This window comes from Elephas maximus, chromosome 11, assembly GCF_024166365.1.
Source record: "Elephas maximus indicus isolate mEleMax1 chromosome 11, mEleMax1 primary haplotype, whole genome shotgun sequence".
Lineage (NCBI taxonomy): Eukaryota > Metazoa > Chordata > Mammalia > Proboscidea > Elephantidae > Elephas > Elephas maximus.
The window spans coordinates 43,776,499-43,804,103 of NC_064829.1; the positions used below are offsets into that span (position 1 = coordinate 43,776,499).

The window sequence follows — 27,605 nt, forward strand, 5'->3', positions numbered from 1 at the left end:
GCATAAAAGAAAAATTGATAAATGGACTCCATTAAAATTAAGAATTTCTCATTTTCAAATGTTAAGATAGTAGAAAACAGAGGACTGGGAGAAAATATTTGCAAATCACAAACTTAAGGTATTTATATCCAGAATATACAAAGATCTCTCAAAACTCAGTAATTAAAAAAAAAAAAAAGCAACAAAAAGAAATGTATGTTTTGAATAGATACACTTTATCAAAGAAGATATATGGATGGCATGATACATTGTGAGTGGGCATGTAATATGGTACAACCACTTTGGAAAGGTCTGGCCTTATAAAGTTAAACAGAGTGACCACATGACTTAGCCATCCCACTCATTACCCAAGAAAAATGAAAACATGGTCACACACAAACCTGTACACAAAATGTTTATGTAGGTTTATTCATCAACACCAAAAACTGCAAAGAACACAATGACTTTCAATTGACGAAAGGAAAAATAAAACATAATCACAACACAGATGACTCCTAAGTGCATTACACTAAGTGAAAGAAGCTAGACTTCAAGAACTATATATATCATGATTTTAGTACCACCTCTAGACATTCTAGAAAATAAAGATGAGAAACATATCGGTGGTTGCCCCTGAGTATGCATTTCTCAAAAATCTGAGAACTGTACACGAAAAAGAGTGAATGTTATTTTATGTACATTTAAAAACAAAATCCATTGAAGCATCAATAACATAGTTCTCTTATGGTGACGGCAATGGAACTGCGGCAATTTTCTATCTCCTTAGAGTTTTTTTTTTTTTCTTTTGTACCTCATATGTAAGCAGCCAAGGCGGGGGGGGGGGTTAAGCTCTGCTGTATTTTGGGGGTTGTAGTTTTTCCCCCTTCCCCCCCCCAATATTAGTTCCTCCCTCCCCTTACCACATTTCCCCTCCCTCCCCCCATCTATTACTCTTCCTTAAGCCCTTGACTTCATAGAATGGGAGTATTCAAGGAGGTAGGTTTTTGATAATCTTCCTAGATTCTAAAAAGTCTATTTTTAGTATGCTAAAGTTTTAAAAATCCTATTACATTTTTATTAAATTTTGATTCAATTATGATTATGTAATTTTTCTTCATTTTAATCTGGTAACATGGTACATTATGGTAACAAATTTTCTTAAGTTGAACCATCCTTGCTTTCCTGGGATAAACTTACTGGCTCATAATACGTTATATACTGCTGTATGATTTGCTGTTTTATTTTCAATTCTTGTATCTGTATCCTTTTTCCTACACTATCCTCATGTGGTTTTGACTGGGTCTGGAATTTCATACTACTTACAAACTAGAGTTAGCTTGTTACTGTTTCATGGATGCTGATAGAAGAAACAAGACTCTTGAGTCAGAGACAAATAACTTTGTTGCTCACAGCATAGCAAACAGTGCCAGCATCATCTGCATTAGTTCTCTTGACTCCCAAACCCCAGGGGAGCAGGCACCAGGTAGCAGTTGAGAAATGCTGACCTTGAGGATTCTCTTTCATACAAAGCCTGTGTTTTCAGACAGAGACAGCACCTCATCCTTCAAGGTTGTTGATAAATGGTCCAAGGAATGGTCAGGATAGACCCAGCATTGTTGCTATACCCAGCAAGAATGTGTAGGATCTCCTAGGGCCCAACACATTACCTTTCCCAACAATGTTTTGGCATCAAGGTTACACTGACTTTGTTGAAGATGATGAGCTTTGTCTCTCTTTCTAATCCCAGAAACTATATGCACAGATCGGAGACTTAGGCATTCCTTGAAGGTTTGGTAAAACTTACTATAAACTGGGTCTTGTGCCTTGGTGAAGGGCATGGGGGAATTTCGATGTGCTGATAACTTTTTTTTTTAAACAGTCATTGGTTTCCTATTTTTTTCTTATGTGAACATTTGTATTTTCTCAGAAAATTAATCCATATTAAATTCTCAATTACATAGGTTGCTTTTATGATTGCTTTAATCTAGTGTACCTCTGTGTCTCCTTTTTCATTCCAGATGCTTTGTCTTTCCCTTTTTTTAATCCGTCATTTCTTTTCCTCTCAAAATACCAGCTTTTGGTCTATATCCTATAGCTCTGCATCTTCCTTGTCTCCACTCCCCCAGTCATGGGAACTACTTAAATTTCCTGCCACATACCCACTGAGTTTGAACTGACTGGGAACCATGGTTCCTATTCATCTTGTTTTTCTGGCTGGTACAGCACACCTCTGACCTTCAGAATTTTCATGAAAGACCTAGGTACAAGTCTTTGTGTTCTTCAGACTCCTAGAGGAACATCTGCAGATATTCCAAGAAATTCCTCACCTTGTATTCATCTTGAGGTATACAAGATTAGGCCTGTGAGTTTCTAAAGCAGAGTAATTATTTAGCCAGAAAAAGCAATGACTCATCCTTGTAGACATCCAAAATCCAAGTAATTCTTGTTACCCTTACATCCCCCTCCACTTGATTTGTGGAACAAGAATGCTGGTTCAGCCATCTCTTAGTCGGCTCTAAAAGGGTGGGGTGAGGTCTTGGCAACTGATTCTTTTTAGAATGTAGAGTATTAACGTTTCTTTCCAGCATTAGGCTGTGATTGTTAAAAATGTTAGAAATGGCTTGGAACAAACTGTGATGAAGAACTTAAAAACTGAATAAGGCCACTTCATAGAATAATATAAGTGAATTGATAAGTATACTACAATCTAGGTTGACTTCAGAAAATCAGACACCTGGCATCAAGCTGACATGGGGAATTTATTTTTTAGAAAGCAACATCTAGAGAACGCCACAGACAGCTCTAGTATGTCTACAGTATTATAAAATGACAATTGCTCATAATGACAACACTGAAGCTCTGAAAGATACCAAAGTACTTTCTGAATCTAAGAAGTCAAATTATATTCAGTATGGTTTTAATGTCCTCAAATATCTCAAAGTTCTAATACTGTGACATTTGGTAAACCAGAACATCCAATTAATCACGTAACTCATTACCTAGGTCTTCTGGCAATACATAAATTTATCTGGTATATTTTAATTTCCATTTCTTAGTCAATTGATATATTGCTTAAATTCATTAAATATATTTAGACTTCTCTATTCTACAAAGTTAAATGTACAACTAAATTAATATATAAAAGTGCTATGTTTTTAAGGGACAAAAATGTTGATGAATGGACTCTATACTTCATTAATTTTGCTTTTTTCCACTTAAATCTAAGTGTTTTCCCCCTTTTATTTTATAACCAATTTCATGATTAAGAAATCTATGCCTCTCCAACCCTCACAGATTCTTCTTTTCTTCTCATTTCCTAGATTAAATCCAGTACAAGTTTCCTTGGTATCTTTGGCTTCGGGTACATTCTTACTCCTAAACTCCAGCAGTTCTTCAGAGGTTTAAAATCCAGCATGGGAATTACTGTGTTAAATTAGTTCTAAGAAAAAGAATTATAGACATTTTTTCCTGAAATATACAGAACACGTCATGCCAAATCTCTTGTTTATACAATAAACTGGCAATAGTGGTGAAATGCACATATAGCTTATATTCCCAAAATAGAATAACTTAAATATTAAAATGTACCTTTATGTTATCACCATAATTGACCTTATAAGCATAACAAATGACAATATTCAAAACAAAAAAACAAACTACACTAACCGTAAACACTGCATATTATAGCATACAAATTCTCATCTCCCTATGACCTATTCAAACTATAGATGGCAATGCTTTTCTTAAGCTACTCTAGCATTTATATTGTCATTAGAAATTTATACGAAATACAATTTTATGCTCAAATACAGAAATAAGCAACATAATCCCAAAACCTAAAAGTATCCCAGCATTCTGTAAAAAGAAATATCCCCAGCGGCTACATCCATGGTCGCTAGCATCATTGTGCAGCATCTCAGGTACCTTAAAGGGGGAAAAAAAAAAATCAAGTTTCCAGAACCACAGATAAGTTTTTGAAAAAATGTACGGGATAATATACTAGCTTAATTTGTAACTAGATATGCTGTGAGTCAATTCCTTAAAACATGGCCACATACAAACCGACTCTAGTTTATAATATTCCACAGCATTTCCCAGCAATTTAACAAAGATTAACGATGGTGTGCTGAGCAAGGCAAGATTTTGTTACTACCTGTGTTTCTGAACTAAATACACAGCATGTGGATCACTATGGAAACCTTACACTAAATAAAATACAGTTTTAGCAATTATACAGGCTGGGATTATCATGTGGACTTTGGTGACAAGAGGGTCTGATTCCTTTGTCGATTAATTAGGGGTCTTTAAGCATTCTTAAGTACACACAGCATGCCAACGATGTGTGGTTTGTGTGAGGTTTCCACTCTCAGAAAGACATCAGAAGCTGGTAGGTATTTTTGTGCCTCCTGGAGTTTTTGTTTTGGTGTGTGTTAGGTGAGTAAAGGTAGGCTTGTGATCAACAATCTAAAAAGATAAACTCTAAAGAATTTGTATTCTATACTCTGCTCTGTTGAATACAGACTGAAAAAAAAAAATTACTACTGTGTTTAATCTAAAATCTTTTTTTTTTTAAATGAGATTTTACCAAACATTTTCTCTATTTTTTTGTTAGGAATATGACCTTTAAAAACTTACCATATCAACGAGAGCAACATACATGAATAAACCAGCAGTAAGTGCAAATATCCACATAGAAACGTTTTCAGCGTAATGGCCAATGAAAATTCCTGTTGCCATTCCAAGATATGCCAGCATGGCTGACAAGGCGTTATAAAGAACAGCCTGCTTAACAGTCATACCAGCCTTGAGTAAAACAGCAAAGTCACCTTTAACAGAAAACAAAAAGGGATAAAGTAATTGAAAAATGATTTTTTTAAGACATATACTCCAAAAGATTTTCCAGATTTAAGAAAATTCTATTTTTTAGGGAAAAAAAAAAATTAAGAATTACCCAGGGTTAAAGCAGGGTTAATCACTCTAACAGCTCTATAAACTAACATGTCATTTTTCGGAAGTTTCTCGTAAGTCTTCCAACTTTGTCAATGAACAATAAATATCAAGAACGTACTACTGTGCTGTACACTGTCTTCAAGGAGCTTATCACTGGCTGCGAAGGGTTAAGGGGAGTGGAGAACACACGTGATATTATCAGCAAATGATAAACAAACCCGCTGCCGTCAATTCCATTCCGAATCATAGTGACTCTACAGCACAGAGTAGAACTGCCCCATAGTTTCCAAGGAGCGCCTGGTGGATTCAAACTGCCGACCTTTTGGTTAGCAGCCATAGCTCTTAACCACTATGCCACCAGGGTTTCTGGCAAATGATAAAGGCAGCATATAATTAAGAGCTAAAGTATCTTACATTATAGTTATAAAAGGAGAAAAGAGAAAGGAAGGTTGTAATAGTTAACGGAGCTTTCACAAGGCACTAAGGACCTAGAATGTGGAACATAAATCAGACATTGAAGGATTACAAACATTGAAGAGGCAGCTGGGAAGCATCCTGAATGGCAGAACACATGCTAAGGAACAAAAGCGATAACAGTGTCCGGGGTATGTGTCTACAGAAAGAAAAACAAAGACATGAACTGAGATCCAGAACAACTCTGGGAAAGTATGAGGGATAAGGTTGAACTTATAACAGGTATCTATGTTTAAAGTTCTGGTGACACAGAAGAAATATTCAAAACACACCTCATCAACTTCCATTTTCTCCAGCTCCAATGAGATTCTTTCCCAACTTCTATTAATAGAAAATGGTTCTTTTGTATCTTGTGATCTTATTCATAGTGTGTGCAGGAAGAGACTGATCACTGATATCACCTGTATGCTGGTATAGGAAGATATCTGGTAGGGGACGAGGATGAGGCAGGGGGTCTAGGTGCCTTTCAGGCAATCCCACATAGACAACTGTGTACTTGTACTCATAGGATCAGAATTTTGACTGGAAACCAACTTGTGCTCAGTGAGAAAAAAAGTGAACTATGGTAGCAAACTTTAGGAGAAGGCATCAAAGTTATGAGGAAGCTTGCCAGAACTATCATTAGCAGAAGCCAGTGACACCAGGACATTCCATCCACCGGGCAAATACAGTTTCTATGGTACGCTCACCTAATTCATGAGGCAATTCATGACAAAACACAGCAACAGAAGTACTTAAGCCACTTGATAAACCTTCAGTAAAAGCGGCACCTGTGTAAAAATCAAAAATAAAATTTGACTACATTATTTTTTTATGTTTTTTTTGTTTAATCTTACCAGCATACAAAATAAGGTAAAAGAAACAAACCGTATTCTAATTGTGAATAAACAGAACTTTCCCAACTCAACTCTATATCTTCTTTATAAGTAATTACATTCAATTAGGTTTAACTTTCCCAAAGGAGCAGAGCATGTATGATAAAAAAGGGAAGGTTCAACTATGCCTTAGAATGATTAAATAATCTTATACAAAGCTAAGAAGTAACTGCTACCATCTAAAAACACTTATTTAAGAAGATAAACTAAACTGATTTAAAATATTTGGAAAAACTCTGCAGTCAAGAGTGTAACTGTGTTTCACTGGGCTCAGAGGCATCACTATGTAATTATATTTGTACTCATTCTTTCACTATCTCGTAGAGTCTAAGACAAATAGCCCCTCTGTCAAAAAGCACATCAGACAGCGGATCAGTTATAAATCCTGACTGTGCACTTGCACATCCCCCATCTGCTTATACTGTGCACAGTACAGTGCTGCCTTACGAGAAAGCACCACACTGGCGCTCATCTCAGCCTAATTGCAGAACTGTACTGCATGCCTGGGCAAGCAGCTTTCACCTTTCCAGGCTTCAGCTGCCTCATCTGTAATGATTTCTATGATCAGTGCTGGTTCCTCCCAGCACCAAGTTACTAGAATTTGTAAGCATTCTTTTTTGTCCCAATTATGGTGTAACAATTTAATAGCAGAAGCTCTGTAATTCTTTGAATAGAGATCGGTTACTGAACTTATCCAATATAGGAAAATTTCCTTAGCATAAAAGAAAGGATGATGGAAAAGATACTTTTACCTTATTAAATACAGTTTATACAATAGATAAGGGAACTTAAATGTATAGGGAAAAAACTTCACACATACTCCAAGTTAAACCCTGACCTTAAGGCTTGCAAATTAAGAACAAGTTTTGATAGTTACAATGTAAGTGATGTTCTACACAGAGTTCTTAGGGTGTAATAGTATCTAATTTACTGAATACTTTATTGTCAAAGTAGCCAAAGAAAAAATAACATTCTGACAACCCTGTAATTCAATACTAGCCTTATCTAAACCAACCTATTCTTAGTTAAAAATTGGTAGTGTAGTTTCACAGTCAACCACCAACGAACAGACATGTAGATGGATACCGATCGCTAGGCCATCGCTGAAATTGTGCAGGCCGTCGCCCATTATCACCATCCAAGCCAACGTGGCGATGCCGGCATCTTTCAGCTCTTCCCGAGAGTAACGCTGACTGTGACTGTGGGGGTGGTGGTTTTGGTGGTGGTGGTGATGGAGGATATGATGGTAGTCATGATGATGGTGAATGAGATCATCTGACTGGCCGAGTGTGTCATGAAAGTGCGAGTGGCATTTATTCTTGCACCCTCGGGGTACGTATTCGTTGTAGACTTCTTGCGGATGAGCGTGAGCTATCATGACCTCTTCTTCTTCCAGGACTGCTGGCTGTTGAGAATCAAAGTGGGAGGGCTCTTGAGTGTCTGCTTGTAGATAGCCTTCAGGTCCTAGGTGTAAACACAGAAAACAGTGGAACAAAGTTTGAAGTCTTTTTATAAATGTACTTGGATGCATTTCAAACATTTCTACTGACAAAGTCAACAATGTATCTTAAAGCATGTCAACTCTCACATATACCTTCAGACCTAAACATCACTGCTGATGAAAAATATCAATAGGTTTTCATAAATGTTAGAAATTAAATGGTCTAACATATTGACATTAATGATTTTTAAACATTAACCTTCAGAAACTCCCCCCAGATTCTCCCTTAATTTCTTCTGTCTCCCTACATTTTTAAAAACGGCTTTTTTTTTTTAATGATTATAAAAGAAGCATATGCGTATTTTAGAAAGACTTGTACAATACTGAAAAACTGAAATAAAAATATGCATAATCCCATCTGATGTATTATTTTCTGCAGGGCAAAATTAAAGGAAGAACAGAAGAACCTGAAATATCATCACCGAGAAGCAATTATTATATACTTGTGCAAAGAAAGGTAAATTTCAACAATAAAGTTGTTTTTATAATTTGCTATTTTTTTCGGTGTTGCGAATATACACAGAACACACACCAATTCAACAATTTTTACCTGTACAATTCAGTGACATTGATTACATTCAAGTTGTGCAACCATTCTCACCCTCTTTTTCCGAGTTGCTCCTCCCCTATTAACATAAACTCACTGCCCCCTAGGGGACCTAATGGCGCAGTGGTTAAGCATCTGGCTACTTGCCAAAGGTCAGCAGTCTCAATCCATCAGCCGTTCCTTGGAAACTCTATGGGGCAGTTCTACTCTATCTTATAGGGTTATCCTATCTTTTGAGTTGCTGTTGTCAATCTGATGTCATATAGAGATCTTAAAAGGGCACAATGCTCAAGGCAGACATTCTTTAGTAGCTAAAACTATAGTTAGGTTTTGAAAAGACTTTAGGGGATATTTTTGGTTTAAGGTTTAAAGATTATCTCAGGGCAACAGTTTCAGGGGTTTATCCAGCCTCCAGGGCTCCAGAGAGATTGAATTCCATAAGAATTTGATATTCTGCTTTGGATTCTCCCCCTTTTGATCAGGATTCTTCTACAGAATCTTTGATCAAAATGTTCAGTAATGGTAGCCAGACACCATCCACTTCTTCTGGTGTCATGGCAGAATAGGCAGTTGTTCATGGAGGCAGTTAGCCACACATCACATTTCCTCCTCTTTTTCCTAACTCTCCTTCTTCCTCTGTTGTTCCAGGTAAACCCTAAACCTCCAAAACAAGGAACCAAATCCCATGAGGTGTTTGGCTGTGGGTAACCAGCCTCAGCAGCTACTCTTGTAACACTAAGGGGTTTTGTCTTTTCCCTGTACACTGGTACTAATTTTCTTGGAAGAATTCCTCACATTGTGGCTCAATTCTACAGCAGCTAGTTCCTCTCATTTCACTTGAGTCCACTGAATAAGGTTGAAGAATGAACAGATGCAGGAAGGAGAGCAAGAGTATTATTTGCTCTTTACAGAAAGACATGTTGGAAAACAGGGTGGACAGGAGACATTTTAAGTACGCAGCTCCAACAATAGTTTTTTTCTCCCCTGAGTCTCAGCAACTCTTTACTGAGCAACCTACTCTGTGCCAGGCACTGGGGATATAGTAGAGAATGATAAAGTCTCTGCTTCAAGGAGCTTGTATCCTTGTGGGGAGAAGCACTTAACAAGGATATACATGTAAAAAATAAAGTAATTTAAGGCACTTCGACAACTTAACAACAAAGAACATATAATCTAATCATAAAATGGACAAAGGACTTGAATAGACATTTCACCGAAGAGAATATTCAAATGGCTACCAAAGGCATGAAAAGATGCTCAATATTATTCGCTATCAGAGAGATGCAAATTGAAACCACAACAAAATACCATTTCGTGGGCCAGGATTAAAAAAAAAAATATGGGCGAGAATATGGGGAAATTGGAACACTCACCTAATTGCTGGTGGAAGTACAAAATGGTAGAACCCTTGTGGAAAACACTGTGGCAATTCCTCAAAAAAAAAAAAAACTAAACTAAATATAGAACTACCATAAACCAGAAAACCAAACTCAGTGCCGTCGTGTCGATTCTGACTCATAGCGACCCTACAGGACAGAGCAGAACCGCCCCTTAGAGTTTGCAAGGAGTGCCTGGTGGATTTGAACTGCCGACCCTTTGGTTAGCAGCCATAGCAGTTAACCACTACGCCACCAGGGTTTCCTAGAACTACCATATGACCCAGCAACTCCACTCCTAGATATACACCCAAAAGACTTGAAAGCAGAGACTCAAAAAGAGACTCGTACACCAATGTTCATTGCAGCACTCTTCTTAACAGCCAAAAGGTGGAAACAACCTAAATGCCTATCAACAGATGAATGGATAACCCAAATGTGGTACATACATACAAAGGAATACTACTCAGCCAATAGGAAATATGAAGTCTTGATACATGCTACAGTATGGATGGAACTTGAAGACATTATGCTGAGTGAAATGTCAATTACAAAAGGACAAATACTGTATGACCTCACTTATATAAAAAGACAAGAAAAGGCAAATGTATAAAGACCCAAGGGGTAGGAGGGTGAGAGAAAGGGAGGGTACTGAGATTTAGTTTACAGTGAATCGCATTGATTAGGTAGGGTTGCACAGCCAATTAATGTAATTGCTGTCAATAAGTTGTACACCCATAAAAAGTTGAATTGGCAAAAGTTGTGTGATAGATGTATTTAAAACAATGACTGAAAAAAAAAAAAAGAGTGGCTGCTCAGGCTGCTTATGTACAACCAAACACCTCATGGGATTTGGTTCCTTGGTTTGGAGGTTTAGGGTCTTGGATTCATGGCACATCCCAGTTAACTGACCTTTGTAATAACTTGTTTAGGGCTTCTGTTCTACCTCCTAGTTTGTTGCATAGTGCCTGGGGCCTTAAAAGCTTAGAAGCAGCCATCGAGGTACAACATTTGGTATGTACTCACCTGCAGCATCAGAGGAAGAAGGAGAGTTAGGAATAGGAGGAAGATATGGATGTGTGACTGCTGCCTCCATGAACAACTGCCTCCTTTGCCATGAGACCAGAAGAACTGGATGGTGCCCGACTACCATTACTGAACACTTTGATCAAAGATTCTATAGAAGAATCCTAATCAAAAGGGGGACAATGTGGAACAGAATATCAAAATCTCATGGAATCCAGTCTTTCTGGAGCCCTGAAGACTGGATAAACCTCTCAAACTACTGCCCTGGGATAATCTTTAAGCCTTAAACCAAAAATATTCCCGGAAGTCTTGAAAAACAAATAATAGGTTTAACTAGTAAAAGAGTACGTCTGCCTTGAGCATTGTGCTCTTTTAAGATCTATCTATACGAGATTAAAATTGCAACAGCAACTTGAAAGATTAGATAGGAATCCTAGGGGACAGTGAGTGTATGTTAATGGGGGAGGAACAACTTGGAAAAGGAGGGTGAATATAGTTGCACAACTTGAAGAATACAGTTTATGTTACTATAACGTACATGCAGAAATTGTTTAATTGGTATGTTTTGCTGTGTATACTCTCGACAACAAAAAAAAAGAGAAAAAAAGCAACACAGTCCATCTCTCCCAGATAATCCAAGTTGCCAACAAACAATAGAGCAATTTTAAAGCTCTCCCTAGCCCTCAGATTGTCTGATAAAGACTTACGATCATCTGGATCTACTTTTTCTTCATTTGTTGAAAGTTGAGATTCATACTTGGACAACTGCTTCTTAATTTCCACATCATCATCACTTTCAGGTTTTTTCTGATTCTAAAATAGCAAGGGAAAGCCATACTTTCAAACAGTTGATTTGCTTATGTGTATGGTTTTAAATAAATAGTTAAGCAAAAGATACAGAAAAAGACAGCAGAATAAAAGCTCTCTGTCAAAATCCATCTAAAGGCAGGACTTACACCTTTATTTGTACAGAATTTAGTACTGTCTTAAGCAGAAAAATTGTTCAGAAAGTTGAAGAATTTATCTCAGTAATTTCAAATATATACAGAGAAGCCACATGTTAATGTTCCTGAACGTTCCCTAGGTCATCTACTCTAAGTGTGGTCTGTACATAGCAACACAGCAGTCCCTGTAAGTCACTAAGAAATGCACCATCTCAAGACACACCCCAGACCTAATGAAACGGAATGTGGAGTTTAACCTGATCCCCAGGTGTTTCATATGGATGTTAAATTGAGAAACACTGCCTTAGGTCATCAATTCTGAACAAGCTAGAAGCATTTCCTTTAGTCATTCAGTGATTTGCTATGCAATTATTTGGTTTCCTCTATAACTCTTTGGGACAATGAAACCTCATACTTCTCGTAATTTTTGAAGCCTAAAACTATACTGTAACATTTTACTTGTTTTTAAAACTAAATACTTTTCCTGTAGTAAAACACCATGAACAAGCTTCCCCTTTTTAAACAAGCCTCTATCAGCCTTGAATTTATCAGTCGGCTTTTTAACCATCTCAAATACCATGCTTGAAATATTGTCCCTATCTGAGTCCAAGCAACATTTATATTGTATAAAGCTCCCTGTCTGAAAAATGGTACCTGCATATTATCTACTTAACGTAGATAACATTCAAGATGATGAAAATCATCACACAAATAACAGATTTCTTACTTATGTTACCTCTGAATGACTTCAGCAATCACACCATACCTGAGATTTTATTCCAGCTCTAACAGCATATAAAATACTTGCACATTTCTAGCTTATGAGAACTTTTAAAAGCAAACATACAAATATTTATACTTCTACCATAATGCCTCAAACAGAGTGTCTCAGTCATCTAGTGCTGCTATAACAGAAATACCACAAGTGGATGCCTTTAACAAAGAGAAATTTATTTTCTCACAGTCTAGGAGACTAAAAGTCTGAATTCAGGGTACCAGCTCCAGAGGAAGCCCTTCTCTCTCTGTTGGCTCTGGGGGAAGGTCCTTGTTATCAGTCTTCCCTGGTCAAGCAGCTTCTCAGCATGGGGACTTTGGGTCCAAAGGACATGCTATTCACCTGGCTCTTGTTTCTTGGTGGTAAGAGGTCCTTCAGTCTCTCTGCTCACTTCTCATTTTTATATCTCAAAAGAGAGTGACTTAAGACACAACCTAATCTTGTAGACTGAGTCCTGTCTTGTTAACATAACTGCCTCTAATCTCACCTCATTAACATCAAAGAGGTAGGATTTGACGTTACCTAGGATTTGATGTTCCAGGTAACAACACATTAGAAAATCACATCAGATGACAAAACGGTGGACAATCACTTAATACTGGGAATCATCGCCTAACCAAGCTGACAGATATCTTGGGAGGATACAATTCAATCCATAACACAGAGAAAATACTTAAATATTTGTGAATATAATATATTCAGGGTATCTTAAATCACCTTTGTTGGTGCTTTTTTTCTCATTGGCACTGAGGTACTGAAGAATGGCTCTCTAGAACTTATTTTATTGCTGCTAGCGGCTGTCGGGTCTCACTCATGGTAACCTCGTACACAGAACTAAACGTTGCCCGGCCCTGCATTACCCTCACAATTACCAGCAGCATGTTTGTGCCTATCATTGCTGCTACTGTGCCAATAAGTCCATCTCACCAAGGATTTCCCATACTCTCGTTGCCCCTCTACTTCACCAACATGATGTACTTCTCCAGCAATTGATACCCCCAATGACGTGTCCAAAGCAAACGAGTCAAACAATGTTCTGCTGTGATCCATAGGGTTTTCAACGGCTAATTTTAGAAAGTAGATCATCAGGCCTTTCTTCCTAGTTTGTCTTAGTCTGGAAGCTGCTGAAGCCTGTCTACCATGGGTGAACCTGCTGGTATTTGAAGTACTAGTGGCACAGCTTCCAGCATCATAGCAACACACAAGCCACCACAGTATGGCAAACTGACAGATGGGTGGGTGTAACCCATTTTTTCATTCCATAAGTATTAACTAAGGGCTTATAATGTCCTCTACACTAGGTGCTGGCAATATAACCTAAAACAAGAACTCCTGTTCTCATGGAGTTTACAACGAGGGAGATTTTATGCAAATAATGATTATACAATTTTTGATTGCAACTGTCAATACATTATACAAAGTGCTAGGAAAGCACATACCATTACACCTGTCGATACATCATACAAAGTGCTATGGAAGTACATAGTAACACGACACCTTAAGACAGGCTTCCTTTTCTTGAGAAAGAGCCATTATACCAAGATCTAAAGATGAGCAGGAGTTTGCTGGCTGAGAAGGGCAGGCAGCATTCCAGTAAGGGAAAAAAGCATGCGGGAGGGCCCTGAAACAGGAAGGAGTCAGCCTCATAAAGCTAGGGTGGCTGAAGGAGACAAGGCAATGCAAGCCATGTCAAGACCTGCGGACTCTGTCCTAAAAACAATGGGAAGTCACTCAAAGAATTTTAAGTACTGGAGTATAACCTCATCAGTTTTTTATTTAAACAAATCACTCACCTGCTCTGTGAAAACTAGACTGGAAGAAATGGAGAACAAAATGTGGGCCAGCCACTTAGGAGGCAACTGCTGTCACCCAGGTGGGAGATAAGCATGGCTTGGACTAGAATGACAGCAAGAAAGGTGGAGAGAAGTGGAAAGGCTCTGGATGGATTTAGGGGGTTGAATTACCACCACGTGATTGGACACGGGACTGAGGGCAATGTAGATGACTCAGGTTTCCAGCATGAGCACTAACCTTCGCTGGTAGAAGGGAAGCTTGAGGATGAACTATCACAAGGGTCAACTATACATCTCAGGTATGAGATGTGATCCTAGTTTAAAGATAGAGTTTAGATTGCATTTGTAGCAGGTGACCATAAACGATGACACAGAGAATCGCCCAGGGGTGCAGGATGGATTTCATAAGGAAAATCCTAGGTGAAATGCCCTTGTATGGACCTGGAGAGCTCCCAACACTCACCGTATGATGAGCACTTTTTTTTTTTTTTTTTTTTTTGAGAAAACGAGATTAAAAACTGTTAGCAAGTAACACTATGATCTGGATATCCTTGACAAAAGATAATCTCAACACATTTTTAAAAAGAAAAGAGAACATGTAGTGTTTGTAAAACTCTGGTGGGAAGTCTTTGCCTAGAAATTATGCTTATTTGCTATTTAATGTTTCTCACACATTCAGTAAATATTTATCAATCACCTACTATGAGCCAAACACTACTCTAAAAAAAATATTTATTTATTTATTTAACTATTCTAGGCATCAGTAAACAAGAGAGTTCTTGACTCTGAAAAAGCGTATATCCTGGTAGATACTACTGTATCACAACAGAGATTATCAATTTTTTTTACAACCCACGGTAATAAATACATTTTATATTTTACCCCAACACACATACACACTTAAATACAAATAATCCAATTTGGTTTTACAAAATGATACCTTTAGAACATGTAAAATACTATATTACTGTTGCATTTAAAAATATTGGTCATGACACAAATTGTTTTTATTGTTATTTTTGTATACTGTCCCGCAGTGACTTTATAGAGCAGAGAAGAACTGCCTCATAGGGTTTCCTGGGCTGTAATTTTTATGGGAGCAGATTGCCAGGTCTTTCCTCTCACGGAGCTGCTGGTGGGTTCAAACCACTGACCTTTTGATTAGCAGTGGAGTGGGTAGCCACTGCAGGACCAGGGCTCCTTAACAGAGTAAAACTGCCCCATAGGGTTTCCAGAGCTGTAATCTTTACAGAAGCTGACCGCCACTTCTTTCTCCACAGAGCGGACGGTGGGTTAGAACCACTGACCTTTCAGTTAGCTGCCGAGCACTTAACCACTGCGCCACCACTTTATAACCCCCTAATAGGCTACAACCTAGGATTTGCAAAAACTGCTCTGTATCACATAATAGTGAGCAGCCTAGCTCTTAGAGTATCAGGTTAAAGCACTGTTTAAGTAAAATCTGAACACAAAATTGAAAGCAGAATGTCAAGATAAATTATATACTTGAACCAGAAACAGTTTAAAGAAAAACAAACAAAAACTAAAAACAATCATTCATTTTAAAAGTAAAAATAATTCCAGATGATCTAAAAAAGTAGGCTGTATCCTCAAACTAATTGAAGTAACTGGGGCAACTGAAATACGGAAGATTACTTCCTAAATAAAGAATAGGTGTCCTTATTTCACTTCTTCCCTCTGTTTATGTCCACTAAAGAAAGGGTTCAAAATTACTAATTTAAGAGGTTGTTGATTGTAAAAATCCATATTGTTGTTGTTAGGTGCCGCCGAGTCTGTTAGGACTCACAGTGACCCCACGTGTGACAGAACGAAACACTGCATTGTCCTGGGCCATCCTCACAGTTCTTGCTATGTTTGAGCCCATTGTTGCAGCCACTGTGTTAATCCATCTCGCCGAGTGTTTTCCTTTTTTTTGCTGACCCCTCTACATTACCAAGCAGAATGTCCTTCTCCAGGGACGGATCCCTCCTAATAACATGTCCAAAGTATGTGAGACAAAGTCTCACCACCCTCGTTTCCAAAGAGCACTCTGGCTGTACTTCTTCTCAGACTTATTTGTTTTTCTGGCAGTCCACGATATATTCAATGTTCTTCACCAACACCATAATTCGAAGGCATCAATTCTTCTTCAGTCTTCCTTATTCATTGTCCAGTTTTCCCACGCATATGAGTCAATTGAAAATATCATGGCGTGGGTGTGGCGCACATTAGTCCTCAAAGTGACATATTTGCTTTTCAACACTTGAAAAGGATCTTTTGCAGCTGATTTGCCCAATCCAATACATCATCTGATTTCCTCCTGATTGCTGCTTCCATGTGTGCTCATTGTGGATCCAAGTAAAATGGAACCCTTGACAATGTCATATTTTCTTCATTTATCATGATGTTGCTTATTGGTCCAGTTGTTAGGATTTTTGTTTTCTTTATGTTGAGGTGTAATCCATCTGAAGCCATAGTCCTTGATGTTCATCAATACGTTATTTAAGTCCTCTCCAGTTTCAGCAAGCAAGGTTGCATCATCTGCATACAGCATGTTGTTAATGGGTCTTCCTCCAACCCTGATGCTATGTTCTTCTTCAGATTATCCAGCTTCTTGGATTATTTGGTCAGTGTACAGACTGAATAAGTATGGTGAAAGAATATAACTCTAATGCACACTTTTCCTGATTTTCTACCACATGGTATCCCCTTGTTCTGTTTGAACGACTGTTTCTTGGTCTATGTACAGGTTCCTCATGAGAACAATTAAGTGTTCTGGAATTCTCATTCTTTGCAATGTTATCCATAATTTGTTATGATCCACACAGTAGAATGCTTTTGCCGTCAGTAAAACACAGGTAAACATCCTTCTGACATTCTCTTTCAGCCAAGATCTATCTGACATCAGCAGTGATAGCCCTCGTTCCATGTCCTCTTCTGAATCTGACTTGAATATCTGGCAGTACCCCGTCGAAGTACCGCTGCAACCACTTTTGAATGATCTTCAGCAAAATTTTACTTTCGCGTGGTATTAATGATATTATTCAATAATTTCTGCATTCTGTTGGATCACCTCTTTTAGGAATGGATCTTTTCTAGTTGGTTGGCCAGGTAGTTGTCTTCCAAATTTCTTGGCATAGACGAGTGAGCACCTCCGGTGCTGTATCTATTTGTTGAAACATCTCAATTGGTATTCAATCAATTCCCGAAGCCTTGTTTTTCGCCAAGGCCTTCAGTACCACTTGGACTTCTTCCTTTAATACAATTGGTTCTTGATCATATGCTACCCCCTGAAATGGCTGAATGTTGACCAAATGCTTTTTGTTATAGGGACTCTGTATATTTCTTCCATCTTTTTTTAATCCTCCCTTTGTTGTTCAATATTTTGCCTACAGGATTCTTCAAAATTGTAACTCAAGGCTTGAATTTTTTCTTTAGTTCCTTAAGCTTGAGAAATGCCAAAGATGTTTTTCCCTTTTGGTTTTCTAACTCCAGGTCTTTGCACGTTTCATTATAATACTTCATCTTCTCGAGTCACCCTTTGAAATATTCTGTTTACTTCATCTTTTCTTCCATATGCTTTAGCTACTCTACATTCAAGAGCAAGTTTCAGTCTCTTCTGACATCCATTTTGGTCATCTCTTTTAGTCTTTTTTAATAATCTTTTGATTTCTTCATTTATGATTTCTTTGATGCCATCGCACAATTCATTTGTCTTTGAACATTAATGTTCTTGAGATGGTCTCCAAGTTCAGGTGGGATATACTCAGGGTTGTATTTTGGTTCCCATGGACTTGTTTTAATTTTCTTCAGCTTCAACTTGAACTTGGATGTGAGCAATTGATGATCTGTTCTGCAGAACAAGCCCCTGGCCTTGTTCTGGCTGGTAATATTGAAATTTTCTATCATTTCTTTCCACAGATGTAGTCCACTTGATTCTTGTGCTTTCGATCTTTTGAGGTGCATGTATATAGTTGCCATTTATGTTGTTGAAAAAAGGTATTTGCAATGAATAAGTCGTTGTGCTTGCAAAATTCTATCATTCAATCTCCAGTGTCGTTTTCTACCACCAAGATCATATTTTCCAACTACAAACTGAGAGACGCGTGGTGGGTAAAATCCAGAAGGACAAATATTCAAAGGGTGGACTAGGAGGCCCCTCTCCAGTTCACACACGTGCTTTTGCTTCATCAAGATCACCTGAATAAGCCTCTATTGGACTGAATCAGCACAACTAGGTGGCGCCTGGCTACCACCACTGACTGCTCTGACAGGGATCACAAAGAAGGTCCCGGACAGAGCTGGAGAAGAGTGTAGAACCAAATTTAAATTCACAAAAAAAGACCAGACTTACTGGTCTGACAGACTGGAGAAACCTCAAGAGTATGGCCCCTGGACACCCTTTAACTCAGTAATGCAGTCACTTCTGAAGTTCACTCTTTAGCCAAAGACTAGACAGGCCCATAAAACAAACCATACACGTAGCTCAACCTTGTATCCAAGACTAAATTGGCATACCAGCCCAGTGGCAAAGATGGGAAGGCAGGAGGGGACAGGAAAACTAGATGAATGGAAATGGGGAAGTCAGGGTCGAGAGCGGAGAGTGCTGACACGTCACGGGGTTGGCAACCAATGTCACAAAACTGTTTGATAAGAAACTAATTTGCTCTGTAAGCCTTCATCTAAGGCACAATTAAAAGAAAATAGAATAAGCTGTATAGCCTCATATGTCTTCATGCCAGTTATACTTGTTATTATAATTGTACAATTACATATTGCTCAAACGATGAAAACAGTTACTACTATGAAAACTAGGCTTAATGCTTTTGAAAGACTCAAAGACAAGATGCTAAAAAATGGCTATCAAATTACGTAAGGCAACCACCATATAAAATTTTTAAAATTTTCAAAATCTAACCTCTATACTCAAAATAGCTTCACAAGTGTATAACCTCTTGATCAATTTTAGAGAAACCAAAATTGAAAATTGTAGATGAAGGAGCACAGCTGTCAAAGATAAACGATAAACAATTCCAACTCAAAGAAGATCTTGGTCTCAATCAAAAGACCAGAATATGAGTGGTACGAATAAGTTTCAAGTTAAATTTAAATATCCGAGATACATACATGTCATTTTTAAGAGTCTCTACTCTGACAGGTAAAAAAAAAAAAAAATTTAATATTTTACTCTGACAGGTTATTTTGACCGACTTTCTAGATAACACCAGATAAAAGGCAGATAACCACAGGCAACTCGAAACGTATTTTTTTAAATCAGAAATAAAGAGCCTACTGTTTGGCTTCAAAGTATTTTCTGGGGGTAATTTGCAAAAAGCAAGTTTATAAAAGTCACATAACCTCTAAAACAAAACAGAATATTCAGCTACTTGGTCAATGAGTTAATGACAACTAAGCATAACCTCCAATCAATACTAATGGTGGTTCCATGATGCTTCTGATCTTCACGGCCCTGCTGGTACCTTGTTGGTCTTTCACGCACACGTTCATCCTGTGTTTCTTCTCTCGAGTTTGAGAGGAATAAAGACAAAAAACTGCAGGGTTCTCAAGGTACAAAACCGCTCTTCATGAACACCTCGGGACGCAGAAAGTACCCTGAATGTACTGAACTCACTCTCAAATGAGGATCATATACTCTGCATAAGTTGTTCTTAAAGTGAAGTTAGATTACTACTCTGAATAAATGTCAGATCATAAGAAGTACTCGGTATACTTTTTCTTACCTTTTTCTTCTTATCTTTAAATTGCTTGATCAATGTGAGTGCATGTTCAACAAGAAACATGAAATACAAGCCTCCTAGAGCTGTCAAACCCTTCCATGTGGAATCAAAATAAGTACTTTCTTCTATGTTTTGAGAAGACAGATGACTGAAAAGTGGCCCTCTCTTCATTTCCATTGCTGGTTCTTCATGGCTATGACTATGGTGGTGACTTGCATGAGACTAAAGACAAAACAATATGTATTTTATAAATTCATTAGTTTCATACAGTATGTCAGAAGAAAGGACCAAGATAATAGGTCAAATTTGAAAACACTCAGAATTAGGCAATTAATGGCATACTTCAGAGTTGAGGGGGAAGTTTAGGACATTAAAAATAAAATAACCAATAGGCAGCTAGCAACATAGAGCTTAATGTATATGACATACCGTGGTGCTTAATAAATAGGTGGGTCTGTTTAGTCTACAGACAGATAAGGCATACATTCCCCAATGACCCTCATAATATATAGTGAGTCTTTTTGATGTATGACAAGCTACCATGACCATAAATAACAGAAAACTTTAGAATTAACAGGAACATAGCATCTACTGCTTATACCCCAACTGAAAAGCCCATACCAATATCACTGGTATGATTACAAGAAGCTTAGTCTGTGTGTAGCAATGAGCCCTGGCAGGTACCTGGGATCCAAATGCATTGCCCCAGCAACCTGTTGCTAAGTGCAAAAGTAATTACTACTATTGCATCTTAGGGAATCAGGTGTGGAATACATTAACAAAGGGGGTAGGGGGGCTCAGGGTCCGCCCCATCCACACGCAGCAGGTACCCCTGAACACCTGATTCAGGAGTTTAGCATAGCAAAATAGTTTTCTTTTACTACTGAATGGGGTATGATGAGATTTGTAGTGCTCTGGGAATGGAGTGGTTTCCTTTTCCTACTTAGCTGCAAACCTCTAAGGGAAATTTAAAAATTGAGATCCAAATATTTTCTGCCCAAGTACCTAATCCTAAATACTTAAATGAAAAAATAAATTCACGTTGGCAAGCCTCTTTTACTCAAGGATTCACTCATGTCATGTAGTGTAAATCTCTACATACATCCATAAATTCAATTCTGAAGAAAAATGTTAACTTTCTTGAGTAGTACACATGAAGGATCATGTATTTTATTCTGTGGCAATTAACCTAACAGGTTAGTAGATAATTCATATCACTGCCATCTGTCACAGTACTAATATCTGAGCAAACTTGTCTCCTTTTATTTACAGGGTTCCAAAAACTTAAAACTAGTTTGTTTTATAAATTTCCTTGAAGAGAAGAGCAAAAAAATACACGAACATGGGCTAAGATCTAAAACAAAAATGCAGCTTTCCGTTACCAAACATATTTTAAAACTGACTGCTTTAAAGCAAATTCCTAACCTTTTACATGCATCCATTCAAAGAATTCTAGTACAAACCAAAAAAAAACCCACAATTTTTTCAATGTTAAATAATACGCCAATCAGACAAATTACTATACTTACGTGTGGAAGAAGGTGTAAAAAAGCATCACCACTCAACGTCCCAACTGCCAATGCCACGAGGAAACTTAGGAGAAATTTGAAAAACACCCGGTTCATGAGAGGCACTAAGATAACACCCAGCAAGGACAGGAAACTGATGATGGAAATGGCTATAAAGCCACCAACCCAGGCTGTCAAACAAAACACAGCAAAGGAAAATCATAATACTGACAAATTTTAAAAGAGATACTTTCAGGGAGTAGCATAAAGCAACTCTGAAAAGTAGGAAAGCTAAAGAATTACAAATTTAGTATGAATAAGACTATGTTAATAGAGCAATAACCAAGAAATCTGCTGCTGGCTCAAATTAATAATCTGATATTTAAGAACCCTCCATGTAAACAGAATGCACCTAGTAGAAAAATTTCCAGGCCAATAATGGGGGTGAAAGGAGAAAAAATATGTATATGATTACCAAGGATGAACTCCAGCTCACTCGGGAACTGAGCTTTCAGACTCCTATAACAGCTAAATTATGAAAGATGTAAAAGTTAAAAAAAAAAAAAAAAAGGAATGGAAAAAGAGAAGGAAACCAGGAGCTCTGTTCCAGCAGTAAACAAAGCACCTCTTTCTGAGAGTTTTGGAGCAAGATGACGCTACACTAACAGCAGAGCTTGTATCAGTAAGAAGATACCAAAATTGGGCCCCTAACTAGCAGAGACTGACGCTGCTCTAAACAGTGTAATATCACATAAAAAGCCCAAATATCATAAGACCCTGACACTTTCTGTGGGATGACCTCAGACAAGTCACAATCTAAGTTTTATTTTTTTTAACTGTGGGGACTACGATCACTTGCTGTCTTCACATTCGGGGCAGGGATCAATTAAGATGATATATTTGGAACGATGCTGAAAAATGAAGAGGTTGATGTAAATATTAAAAAAAGTACAACATAAATGTATCTACTAGAAATTATTTTTACGTTAGAAAAAGACAACTGTACCTATTTGTAAAGAATAGGTCTTTGGAGGCATTTCAGCTTTCTTTTCACTTGTTGTATGAATCAGACAAGATCTAGCATCAATTTGATTGATGATGGCTGGGCAGAGATAGTAGAACTCTGTTGTGTTCAGCAGAACCTGGATGCCCATGCCATGAGATGTGAGCAGCTTTGACGCATTGAAACACTGAAGGAAACAAAGCAGTGAAAATCACCTAGAGGCATTCCCATTAGAGAATCCAAAAAAGCTTTTAGCTAATACAACACCCCTTTCCTAATGTGGCTACTTCTTTATCTTTTAAGTTAATGCAAGTTAAAATCAACTTTTGTTTTGAGAACTTCAGAACTTGTCTCAGGCTACTGGAGAAACTATGTCACAATGGTGGTATCCCACTTCTGCCTACTTCTTCTTGGGAAAAGCAGTTACATCATCAGTCATCTGGGGAAAAAACCTCCACTGGAACAAGCTTGGGGACAAAGAACATTCACAAGCCTGTTAACTCACTATATAAACCTATTAAGGAAATAAGCTTTAATTTCGAGATGGGGTTTCATAGAGATTGAGAAATAAATTGTTTTAATACTAATGCCTAAACAAGCCCAAGACATGTTGCTTTTCTGGCAATGACCCTACTTGCAGAAACTTAGCTCAGTTCTGTCCACATACCTGGCAAAATGCTCTATAATGAGAGAATATTAAATTATGCATATTACTCCTACAGAAAGCAACACTAGATAATAAAACAAACCTGTACCGGCAGGTAATTGTTTTCAGCAATTTAATTAGATGCCAACCTTCACTGAAGAGAATCTCCTTCACCCAACCTACTCCCAGCCCCCACCCTAAAAAAAAAAAAAAAAATTGGCTGTAGCACCTGCTTATCTTCTGTAAAGATACTTTGAACTCCCTCAGTTCTCAGTCAATAATACTCAGAACAAAATTCATCACCAGTGTTGCTATGGATATGATCATTAGTAGATTATTCAGGATTAGGACAGTCATATGCTGGTCTCAATGAAGTGTTTAGTTTTGGTTATTAAAGTATACCTACTAATTCCTCATTCTTGACATTTCTCTGCCAAGGTAAATTGTGTATAGTGTGGAAGTCTATTCTAGAAAAACCACATGAACTCTGAGCCTCACTGCCCAGCCTTTTCATCTGCCCAACACAATGTTCTTGGCAGTTGCCTCGACTTCAGTAACTCCAAAAAGCATCATGATCTCTCTGCCAAGGAGGCGGCATTGCTGTTCTTAGTGTTCTTTAGTTCTTCCTACCAACACCTTTCTCTAAAACACGGATTCTAACTCCTGCTTTTTCAACCCCCTATTTTCTGTTTTTTTATTAATAATATTCACCTTTGAAGAATTTCTGCAAAAATAACTTTGATATCTGCTTTTCACAAATATTTTAAATTCTATATATGAAAAAAATCTTACACAGCACTATTCTTACCCAATAACTATTTCTCCAATTGTGTATCAGGAATGTTTACAACACAGAAGGTACACATTAGACTAAGTGCATTTCTGAGAAGGCAGAAATTCCCATTTTAATAACCTTACAATTTTATTATATTTATTTTAAACTCCATACAACTATAGATAGAGGTGACAATAACAGGACAAATAAGTCTATACATTAATTAAAATAATGAACAGCACTCATCTTACCTCCTGAGTATTCTCATTTGCGTTTTTGGAATGCATAAAGCCTTTTCTGAGCTCACTCATGGATTCATTTGTTTTCCTACGAGCAAGCTGGCTCACATAACTCTTTTCTGTGATACTGGGTGGAGTGGAACCACTCACATCTTTAAGGACTTTTCCAGTTTTCAGAGTCTCCACAGTCTCTAGAAAGTGAGTTCCTTCAGAGAAAGCGTTATACACAGTTGAAGTCACTTCACTAGCACCAATGCCATCCTTGATTAAAACACTTCTACCATCGATGTTTTCTGGTCGGCGAGATCCTTTCCCCTGGCTATTTCTAGGATCCTTACCTGAACTATCGGAGTCATGGTCTGGGCAAAGACCCTTCCAATTATTTTTACTGGAAGCACCATGATTATGGTGAGAGTGATGATCATGGTCAGAGTGATGTTCATGGTCAGAGTGGTGATCATGGTCAATGTGATGATCATGGTCAGAGTGATGTTCATGGTCAGGGTGGTGATCATGGTCAGAATGATGATCATGGTCAGAATGATGATCATGGTCATGGTTTATACGAATTCTTTTAACCTTATCGATGCCTATATTCTGAAGCAATTTTCTAAACCCTTCAACTGACAAGGAATTATTTTCTCCATAGCGGTGGAAAAGTTGTTCTAGATGGTGTCGCTGTGTAGTAACTGCCAAGTCAACATTAATGCCCGATTCCCAGTTTGGAACAATTTTCTCAGTGGTCTGAGGGAAAGCAGCTGAGGGACCTGTAACACAGGCCAGCAGAACGAAGGTCGAGATCAAGATCACAGGTAAATTCCTTGCCATTGCACCTTCCTGGAGAAGACAGAAATGAAATTCTTGTCTTCATTTAGAAAACAATTTGAGTTAAGAAAACTTATGCAGGAACTGATGTCTAGTGAAACAATCAAAGTCTACAAAGCATCATTTACCTAGACCAGTCTAGCACAAGGTACCGTGAAGGACAGAGAACTAGAGTCCTAGGTTCTCCCCTTGCATTGCTAAAACATGTGAAACAACTGGAGAGCAGCCAAGTGCTAAGAAACTCTCTAATCAGCACTGTAAAAAAAAAAAAAAAAAAAAATTTTTTTTTTTTTGTAAGCAGTAGTAATTCTGAGACAGGAGGGATCCACAGCTATATTGGCAACTTCTTATTGCACTGAGAATAACTTAAAAACAAAACAAAACCCTAACTACCTCCACATTCCGATTTTGTAAAATAACCTTTTCTTTCACCAAAATTGAAAATGACAATCTCAGAATAATTCACACTGAAGTTTCTTTAATGCACTCTCCTTGTAAGAAAATCAATGGTGGTGCGGTGGTTAAAGCACTCGGCTGCTAACGGAAAGGTTAGTGGTTGGCTCCGCTGGAGAAAGATGTGGCAGTTTGCTTCTATAAAGATTTACAGCCTTGGAAACCCTATGGGGAAGTTCTATGCTGTTCTATACGGTCACTATGAGGTGGGATTCAATGGAATTCTATGCGGTTTTGCTCAATCTCACCCATCACAAGTATTGTTTTGTGAGTTTCTTGTGTATCCCTCAAGATATTTTCTGTGCATAGTCAAGTATATGTGTACTTTAAACACACAAATGGGATCTTTTTTCTCACTGAACAATTAATCAGACATATTTCATTGTCAGCACATATAGATTAATCTCATTCTTTTTGAACTACTGCATAGTTAACAAAATCGTCCCCCTTTAATGAAACTTCATGAAAAGCTCAAGATATTCTTACTGTGCTACAGAACAGTTGAAGTTTTATCATGGACTATCACTGTTACACATAACATTGTTTGGAACCAAGGGCCTATGCTCCAAAGAGGAGTTAGGAATTGAGTTGGGCCTTGAAAAGCAGAATTCAGTTATGCCAAGGAAGGTATACTCAAACAAGTGGGTAGATAGCTCAGGACCAGCTGATAATGCCCAGCACCAATGATGGATGGTGATGGTGGCCAAACCCACCTGCCTCCAGCAGAAGATGCAGCGGAGGTGGATTTCTGGAGTGAGAGAGCAAGGGCCTGTGGCAATCTAGCTCTATCACTTTCAGCTGTTCTTCCTTGACCCATCTCACACTCATCACCTCGTCTCAAAGTCCAGTTAAATATCCATTTTGCAGCGTAAATGAGAAACCCACATAAATGAATTTGAGTGGAGTGCTCTAGAAACAGTGATATGCTGCATAACTGCTGCTTATCACACTGGGAGAAGTGGAAAATGGAGGCTACACCCCTGAGAGAAGAATCCTTGGGGCCTGAAGTTGCGGCAATTCATTTAACGAGAAAAGAGAATCATTAAAAAATCACTCACAAGAGAGGGAAGGAGTGGGGTGGGTGCGGCCAAGCACCAACGGATGGCGCAGGGAGCAGCTCAAAGCAGCTTGCAGCCTCTCTCCAGAGAGGATGCTCTGAGAGCGGCCGCAGACTCGTCGGCGTGTTAGAGGAAAAAAGAAAGGACAGCAGACCTGGAGAAAAGAGGCGCGTGGAAAAAACAGAAAAGAGGGCACAAAACTTTGCTTTTTATTTTTAAACACGTCAGTACCTTCACCATGAGACGAAAAGTACAAACCGTCTCCTCCGAAAGTCCTCCGTGGACCCCGACGCCCATCTGCACGCCAGATAAGGACACTGGGCTCTCAAAGGCGAGCGGGCGCCCACTGCGGGCTCCCGTCGGCCTCCCGCGCCCTCCCGGCCGACGGGGCTCCCCTCTCCGCCGCCCCTCTCCTCGGCCTGCAGCACTCACCTCCCGCGCGCGGCCTCGCACTCCGACGGCCCGGCGGGTAGGTCCAGTCGGTCCGGAGGGCGCGGCGCTGGCCCCGTGCTTCTTCCTCCGAGAAACCGCTACAGGGCACGGAGAAGCGGCAGCCTCATTGGTCCGGCCGTCCCTCCGTCCGGAGGTACCGCGGCGGAGCCCCTGGGCAGCCGTACCCCACGCACCCTCGCCTCCCCGGACCACGAGGACAATCAGTAATTACCGCCGCGCGGTGAGCGCAGCGGAGAATCGTCGCCTCCGCCTGCCAAGACTGCGGGGCATGCGCAGTGATGCTCCGAAACCCGGTTCCCGGCAGACGGGTCCGCTCGTCCGCGTGTTCGCCGGCGCCGCGGGGCTCCTAGGGATGGGGGGTGGGCGGGGGCTGGGGGAATAGGCGCGGCTTGAGCCGACTGAGCGCGGAGACCTGTTGGGGGCGTTCCCTTGGTCAAGGCCGCCGGAACTGGCCCCATCCACTGCTGGGACACGGGCTGTAAGGGGCAGCGGGATGCTCCTGACACTGCGTTGGTACGAGAGCCCCAGGTCTCCTTGGAGAGTCCCAGCTACTCCGATCGGGTCTTCGCTCCTAAAGCGGAAGCCGAGCTTGTGCGTTGAGCCACAGCCGGGAAGACGGGAACAAGTAGCTGCCGCCCGGGGCTATAGCAATTCGAGAGGTTGCGGG

The 27,605-nt window shown here is 39.1% G+C and overlaps 1 protein-coding gene across 3 annotated transcripts; it reads right to left on the reverse strand.

Moving 5' to 3' along the window:
- Positions 1–914: 914 nt before the first annotated feature.
- SLC39A6 (solute carrier family 39 member 6) lies at positions 915–27,594 on the reverse strand. Of its 3 annotated transcripts, XM_049901908.1 has the most exons (12): positions 27,150–27,594; positions 26,918–27,015; positions 24,488–24,986; positions 24,162–24,355; positions 22,493–22,676; positions 21,508–21,677; positions 19,982–20,200; positions 11,436–11,541; positions 7,365–7,742; positions 6,093–6,173; positions 4,615–4,805; positions 915–3,903 (listed from the first exon to the last, which is right to left on the reverse strand). In XM_049901908.1, exons 1-12 carry the CDS (start codon positions 27,394–27,396, stop codon positions 3,751–3,753), a joined length of 2,520 nt encoding a protein of 839 aa, XP_049757865.1. In that variant the 5' UTR covers positions 27,397–27,594; the 3' UTR covers positions 915–3,750. The 3 variants fall into 3 exon arrangements, with proteins under 3 accessions (XP_049757865.1, XP_049757864.1, XP_049757866.1); XM_049901907.1 differs by having other exon boundaries at positions 24,162–24,986; XM_049901909.1 differs by lacking the exons at positions 26,918–27,015; positions 27,150–27,594 and adding an exon at positions 26,486–26,575 and having other exon boundaries at positions 24,162–24,986.
- Between the last annotated feature and the right edge of the window lie 11 nt (positions 27,595–27,605).

Excerpts from the sequence above, each read along its gene's own strand:
- SLC39A6 (XM_049901907.1), bottom strand. The coding sequence starts at position 27,396 with ATGGGGCCAGTTCCGGCGGCCTTGACCAAGGGAACGCCCCCAACAGGT. Across the intron at positions 7,743-11,435 it reads AAAAGTAGATCCAGATGATC|GACCTGAAGGCTATCTACAA; the intron begins GTAAGTCTTTAT and ends GTTTACACCTAG. Across the intron at positions 4,806-6,092 it reads TGAATTGCCTCATGAATTAG|GTGACTTTGCTGTTTTACTC; the intron begins GTGAGCGTACCA and ends TTTCTGTTAAAG.